Source organism: Octodon degus, unplaced genomic scaffold (genome assembly GCF_000260255.1).
Source record: "Octodon degus isolate 3935 unplaced genomic scaffold, OctDeg1.0 scaffold00191, whole genome shotgun sequence".
NCBI lineage: Eukaryota > Metazoa > Chordata > Mammalia > Rodentia > Octodontidae > Octodon > Octodon degus.
In genome coordinates, this window is record NW_004524767.1 from 507,419 (window position 1) to 515,497 (window position 8,079).

The 8,079-nt window shown below is 35.3% G+C and overlaps 1 protein-coding gene across 1 annotated transcript in view; it reads left to right on the forward strand.

The window, feature by feature from the left end:
- The window catches only part of Tmprss11f (transmembrane serine protease 11F), a 69,807-nt gene that overhangs the window by 7,184 nt on the left and 54,544 nt on the right, over nucleotides 1–8,079 (forward strand). The window contains exon 2 of the mRNA XM_004644079.1: nucleotides 468–619. Within this exon, the coding sequence (XP_004644136.1) occupies nucleotides 468–619 (152 nt within the window). The remainder of the gene's footprint in view (nucleotides 1–467; nucleotides 620–8,079) is intronic.

The window sequence follows — 8,079 nt, forward strand, 5'->3', positions numbered from 1 at the left end:
TATGCCTTAGTGTCTTGAAATTCTGTTGTACAAAAGAATTCAGTGGGAAGATGTCACTTGAATATAAATATCAGTAAAATTTTAATGTAAACTTGTACAGAGGTCGTGTTGTTAGGGGAGAAATGCAACAGAACACATAGTGTTCTTTTCTGAATTTAAATATCCTAGTGTTATTTAGCAATATAAACTATTTTAGCCAGACCTAGTGGTGCATGCCTATAATCCCAAAACTTGGGAGGTGGAAGCGGCAAGATTTCCATGAGACTGAGGCAGTCTGGGCCACACAGTGAGATCAAGGGCAATCTGAGCTGTAGTATGACTCTTTATATAATACACTGTGTATAACAAGACCTTTCCTGGAAAAATCAATAAAATAAAACAAACTTTTCATGAAGGAGCATAGCAAGTGGACATAATGTAGAATTATAATAGGTCCGGTGTCTTACTATATTCTTTTTCTGTCACAGACCAGTTGAATTCTCTGAAACTGAATATCCACGAGTCACTTATGAAAGGAGACAGCAATTTTGGGACCCTATCAGGCTTGCTCTTTTTACCTTGGCAATTGTAGCAATCATAGGAATTGCAATTGGCATTGTTACCCATTTTGTTGTTGAAGGTAAGTACCCACATCCAACTTCTGTTGTCTAACTACATCATACCTTAATATCTTGAAATTCTGTTGTACCAAAGTGATAGTTGCATGATAGCAACATTTTAATTTCCAGTATTTTATTGATGTTGAATTATAGGTTGTTCCTATAGTGAACTGTTACATACTTCCACCCAGGAAAGCTTGAAACATAAATGATATTGGTTGGCAGATGCATCTGAGAAAATGCTAAAGTATTAAAAAGGAAGGAATAAAAAATTATCTTTAAGATAAAGATGGATCACATCCTGTGATGAGCTAAATACATTTTTGTCTGAATGAATGTGTTAATGAGTTTCCTCAAGAAACACTAGGATATTTAAAAATAATTTACCTAAAATATCCCTTTAATGAACTAAAAGTGAAACATTACTCTTGAAAGAAAATCCAATTGTTTCATGAGTGGTGAACATGGACACACTGGAAATTGATTCCTAATTATATGGAAACAGGTATTTAGTAAAACAAAGAAGCCCAGTGACGGTAAACTAAGATTCATTCACTGTTGCCTAAACTTGTGCATTTGTATTCACAGATGGTTGAATCTTTATCTAAAATTGTAGGACTTCACATAATGGCACAGCCATTCTTGGAATATCTCTGAGGAAGAAATGAAATATTGTCCAAAATGCCCAAATTACCTTCCTAACAAATCTTGCTGGGGGGGATATTGAATATTAGAGTATCATAAAGTAAAAAACATAAACTTGTCCTCTGAAATTTTGTCTTTATATTTTGTTTTAGCTAAAAAGTAATGAAGTAGTTTTGTGTTTAAAATGTCCTTCACCACCAATGCTTCAGGTGTTCAAAAAGAAGTGAAGGATTAATAGACATAATGCCAAACAGTATTATTAAAAAATAAATTTAAAAAAATGAAAAACAAAATTAAAAAACCCTCTCAAGGTCTGGCCAAATAGTTCAATGGATTAAAGTGCCTCCAAGCAGGCCCAGGGTCTAGAGATTCGATTCCCCAGCCTGCTGTGCCGGCCCTGCTCCCAGGGCACACTGAGACTGCATTTGAGACTGGGCATGGTGGCGAATGCCTGTAATCCCAGCTCTTGGGAGGTTGTAAACAGGAGAATCACTACAAGTCTGATCTAATAGCAGAAGGATTTTTTTTTTTGGGGGTGGGGGGTGCTGGCTCAGAATGTCTTCAGGGCATATTTGGCTGGCTGGAGTTGTGGGGATCGAACCACAGCAACCTGAGGCTGATTGCTTTGTGGAGGCAGCCACTTAAACAACTGAGCTAAGGGGCAGGCCCCTACAAGTGTGATCTAGTAGTGAGACCCTGAACACCCTGTAGACCCTTCCCTAAAAATACAAACAAAAAACAACAAAAAAACCCTTTCAGATTATGATAAGCTGAATGAGGCCCCATCCTCATGCAAGATGTCCATGCCCTAATTTTTAGAATCTATGAGCATTATTTCATACAGTATAAGGGTAATTCTAAACACAATGAAGAATTTGGAGATTGAAATATTCTTTTGGATTTTCTGGATTGGCCATCAATATGACAAGACTCCTTATAGGAGAAGAAACATGGGCAAAGAAGAAAGAAGGCAATGTGACCACTGAAAGAATAAGTAGGAAAATACGGTATAGAGACATGGCCTGAGGGATGACAGTAAAAGAGAAAACAAATGTTCCCCCCTAAGCCTTCTAGAAAAAAACAGCTCTGCCACTTGTTGAGATTAACCCAATGAAACTGACATCAGACTCTGACATCCAGAATGGGACAAGAATAAGTCTGTGTAGGGTTAAGCCTTTTAGCAGCAATAAGAAACTAATCCAGAGATGAACACTCAATGGGTCCAGAGAGATATCAGTAGGATATCCATGAGGATACTGAAGAGTAGACTGAGTAGAAGTGGGTATTTAGTAAAAGAAGGAGGAAAGTATGAACAGTGACAAAGGGTGCACAACAAGAAGGGGATAAAATAGAGGTACCTAAGATGATATAGTTTTAGAAAAAACACACACATATTCATGGTATAAAGGAGTGCATGGAAGAAAGAAATTGCATTGTAATAATCAAGATAAGAGGAAAATCCCTTTTAAGAATGAAAATAGATCTAAGGGAAGATGAGTAGAAATCATTAAAGATGTGAAATAAATACAAGATATTTTTAATATCTTTTATTCTCTTGAAAACATAAAAAAATCAGACCCACAAACACACATGCAAAGAATTTCAGCAGACATAAATCATTAAATTACAGCACCAAGATGAAGTATATTTAGTAGAATAGTCATAATCCTGAAGGTCTGCATAATTACAAGTAAGCATCTTTCACTGTATCAAAATTATGTCCAAAAAAAATTCTGACCAATTATAAAGTACTCATTAAAAGGTACTATATATAAATAAGCAATCATAGGCTGGGAAGATAGCTCAGTGGCATAAGTACCTGCCTTGTAAGCACAAGGTCCTGAGTTCGATCCTTGGTAAAGGAAAAAAATACCTAAAATAAGCAATCATAAAATAATTTGGTAACTTAGAACATGTTTCATTTATCACTATTTCTCAGCCAAAGACCATGAGGACTGCATCTGTGTATGCGATTAGCTGGAATAATGTTGGGATTGACTAGCTTAATATTTTTTCATTAGACCTGAGTACAAAAAAATCAAAGCTGCGAATAAGTGTCGGAGAAGCAGGTGTCACTAATGCTGGCTAAAATATCATTCCTTTTGTTTTACTTTAATGTGTTGTTTTGAATAACACTCATGTCTTTGAATTCAAACATCTTATCAAATGGTCTGACTTTTGTCTTGACCTAATATGGCCACAGAGTGGCAATGTCACTGATGTCCTCAAGAATATCAAGATCCAGCCATGAGTACCAGATCAACTTCCACATATTGAGTACTACTCTATTTCTCAGGTTTTATATTTGTGATGTTATCCATTTTTACGCTAATTTAGCATTGTTTTAAGATATAATTTCTGTATTATTAACTATTAAGTACTTGTCTTTGTCCATTTCTGTTGTAATAAAATACCTGAATTAGGTGCTTGTGAAGCTCACAGTTTAGGAGGCTGAAAGTGTGATGCTATATTGGCTTGGCCTCTGGCCATGGTCTCCTTTGCTGAGTGTGGATGGCATCACAACAGGAATATACACAGAGGAGACCACATGGTGTCACAGGAAACCAGAGAGCTAGAAGGAACCAGTCCTGATGTTTCCTTCTGAGGCAGTACCCCAGTGACATGGTCACCTGCTGCTCAGTGCTACAGTGCAGAACAAGCTTCCACCCCACTGGCCCTGGGGAACAAATAGCACCAGACCATAGCAGTGCTTGGTAGAATTTGTATCTCTTAGATATTTAGAATATCTTAGAATTTGTTTCTCTCATCATCCTCAACATGATGAAAAGAATAATAGACTTCTGTGTTACTTATCCTCAGGATTTTCATTTGGCTCTTCACTTTTCATTTTATCAAAGAGAAAAAAAACTATTTTTAAAAAGAAATCCTATTTGAACTTTAACTAAATATAGCAATATTTCACTTTTTTTGAGGTCTGCTCTTGCTCAAAATTGTTGTAGGAATCATCCACTCTGTTGTATGCATCATTAGAACATTTATTGCTATTATTAGCTAGCAGTCCATTGTCTTAGACATTCTTTAGTGTTATAGCATATAGCTAGATATACTCCCAAAGCCTGATGCACTTAAAGGTGGGGATTTTTGGAGGTAGCTTGGTCTAGAATGAGTAAATATGGATTGAAAATGTTTGTAACTAAATTACCCATTGATTAGTTTAGTGTAGTTTTCAGCATGGTTAATGAGAAGGCCCACCCTGGGCGTAGGTGGCACCTTCCAAAAGGCCTGTAACCCAGATGAGATGAAAGTCTGGGAGGCTCATAGTTTGCTGCCTCCTTCCTGCCCTGCTATGGACTGCTTCTCCTCTGCAATGCCCCTGTGCAGGCCACCATGGAGCCAGTTGACTACAGACTGAAATCTCTACAAACTGTAAGCTAAAGTAAGACTTTCACCTTATAATTTGTGGGTGTGGTGTGTTTTTTCACAGAAATAGAAAAGTAACTAAGACATAGTTTGCTAATTTACTCAAGTGTTCATGGAAATTTGTGCTATTTCAGGTTTTAGAAATTAAAGCTATACTACTAGGTCTCTTCTTATACATATATATTCATATAAATATGAGTGAATTGCCCTAGGAAACATGCAGTTACAGAATTAATTGCCAAATTATTGGACATATGCTTCAAAAATCCTGCATGGATAATACCACATAGTCTTCTTTCTTGCTATATGGCTGTTATAAATAGTCTCTCAGTTAAAAAAAAATGACAACAATCATGAGAGAATTGTTCAGCACATCTCATGAAGGAATAGATAAAAAATAGAGAATGATAGAAAATTGATGGAAACCTTGAAAGGACAATACAGGAAACATAATTCATGAAACAGATTCAAACAGATATTTTGGACATTGAAAATTTCATTAAAAGTTAGCAAACTTCTTGAAGGAACCTGAAGACAGACTTTCAGACCTTGAAGACAGCAATGAAGCTAATGAACACAAAATGAAAGATCTCTTACAACTAACTAGGTGCCAGGAAATAACAATTTAGAAGCTACAATATGAGGCTTAGAAAATACAACTTCCTATAGGTTATAGTGTTAATTGTGATTTTAAATTGTATATGTCCAAACAGTAATCGTATTGAGGTCTTATATTTGTGTATCAATTAGTCATTTGAACTTCTTGTTACTGTAAAATGCCTGAGATTTTTCTCATTTCTACTAAGTCATTTTCTTTGTTGAAGGACTTTGAGTTCTTTCTGACTATATACCCACCATCAATGACATATTAAAGTAGCTTCTGTTAAAAAGTTCATAGTATATATACATATGTGTGCATTTAATTATAATATCTTCGTTACTACATGAGGATCTTTTAGGGTTAAAGAGCAAAATTACAATCATCACAATGATTCAGAGATATAGCATTAGCTAAAGTCAAACATTGAACTTAGAGTTTGTCTGCCTTTTTGAGTGGTATTTTAGGCTTTTGTTGCTGTTTTGTTTTTTTCTTTTCAGTTACTGACATTTTATACTAAATCATATTTTTCAACAAACAATAATGGATTAATTTGGAGGTCTATTTGGGATTAATTATGCCTTCTAATGGTTTAATAATAAATATGCTTTACAGAGTTGTATGAAATTTTAAAGAATGTAGTATTTTCACAAACCAAATTTTCTGAAGTTTTTTATGTTTTATCTTTTAGTAGTACTGTCAATTGATCCAGGTCCTATTACACCGAACTGTATACACAGCTCTGTTTTATTTCATAATTTTAGGCAGGGTCTTACTATCCCATTCAGTTCCCCTGGCTGAGCTTCAATTTATGATCCTCCTGTCTCAGCCTCCCAGGGTGCTGGGATTCCAGGTGTTCTATTTTTAAAGTTAAATTTATTGAAAATCTAAAGAATATAATCTGCACTGGAATAGCTCACCTCTCTTGTCCTTCTGTAGTACTGGATCCACTCTCTGGAATACAGGGATTATGTTCTCTAATGAAACGTAGACTAAGATAAGCCTTGATTTCCATCTTACTCTGCCAAGTTAAATGATGTGATGTATGTTCCTTTTTAGCTCTCCAAGCTTAAATGCCCTATGGAAAGAAGTATTATTGTATTTGTACTTCAGAGATTTGTTATGAAGAGTAAAGCAGATGATCTATTTGTATTTAGCATAATCCATGGGATATAGTGATCTTTCACATGTATTTGCAATTATTAAATTGAATTTTCATAATGATATTTCAATTAAGCTTATATAAAAAATCCCTTTAGAGTTGGTGAGATAACTCAGTGGACTAAGCACCTGCTTAACCCAACACAGGGACCAGGGTTCAATCTCTGGCATCACATGCTGTGCTGACCCCGACCCAGGGTGCACTGAGCTGGCCACTGAGTCCTGGTGTGGTGGCACGTGTCTATAATCCCAGCACAGGGGAGGCTGAAAACAATAGGAGGATCATTACAAGTCTGAGCTGCATAGTGAGACTCCATACCAAATACATTTAAAAAACTCTAATGCTCTATTTTCCATTGATAGAATGAGTTAACCATATAATAAAGACTCAATAAATAGTAATGACATTTTCTCAGATTATAATGAATGCTCAATAAAAGGCATTATTTTGTTATAACTATAGTTGTTACAACTAATATAATTTTATATCATATGTAACTTCATTTTAGAGCTTCTGAGAACATAGAAATATGTGTTAAAATCACTGCTATTTCTTCATCATTCTCATAGCTGTTTTTACCCAAATGGGAGTGATTAAAAAAGATATTGGCATGTATATGTGATAATGAGTAAAATGCCTCTGTCACTCTGAATAAATCTTAATTTCAGTCATTTTGAAATAGAACTTTGAATATGAAATCTCGGAAAGTATTCAAGAAACATTGAAGAGTAACTAAAGTCTATATATTTAATGATGCAAATAATGCACATAAACCCTGAAAAGATGGGCCTATTTTCTGGTTAGTAAATATTGGTTTCTTTATCAAATCATCCATCAACAAATATAAAGCTACAATCTGGAAAAAAATTGAAAATAAAAGAAACACCAACTACTGCAATGAAAAGTTATTGCTGATACATCTTTCTTAACTTCTTATTTTAAGTGAAGAAAATGTATTTTTCCCCATAATTTTATTGATAAACAAATAGCAGTGAGACAGTTTCAAATCAAATTGGTAGGACAGCTTCAATAATTAACACATTCCATACATTCTTCCTAGTGATTAATTGCTGTACAAGATGCTGACATGATCCTATTTACAAACACCATTAGAACGAAGTAATCTATTCATTAAGAGAATATAACTACATATCTATCCTAACCACTTTGAATACACAGATACAAAATGGATATTCATCTGTATACACTTTTTTTGTTAAGTTCCGTTATTTGAATACTATAGGTGTGTAAACTCAGCAAAATATTCTAAAAGAGTCCAGTAGCCCATAAAAGTATTGTGTCTTCTGCTTGATTGGCAATGTCAGAAATTGTTGACCTGAGTCCCCTACAGCTCAACATAACAGCATGGCTTTATTCTTACACTTCATTTTTATACTTTTCTGCTGGATGGTTAAGATCAAGGTAAAGCAGGACCTGTGCAACAAGCATTGTAGCTTTTGAGTCTGAGAAGGTCAGTCAAATCCCCTCAGGATTTCTCTTGAGACCCTGTACCTCAGATTGTAGAACTTTGTCAGTGTCAGCCATGTGGATGAGTCACGGCCATTGCTTGACCAATGTGCTCTCTATGAAAGCATGAAAGAATGTTGTCTCTCCATGTGACTCTCCTTAGGCACACTCAGCCTCATCGATCACTTTCCTCTTTGGACCATAATCTCCTTGATCAGAAAATTTGG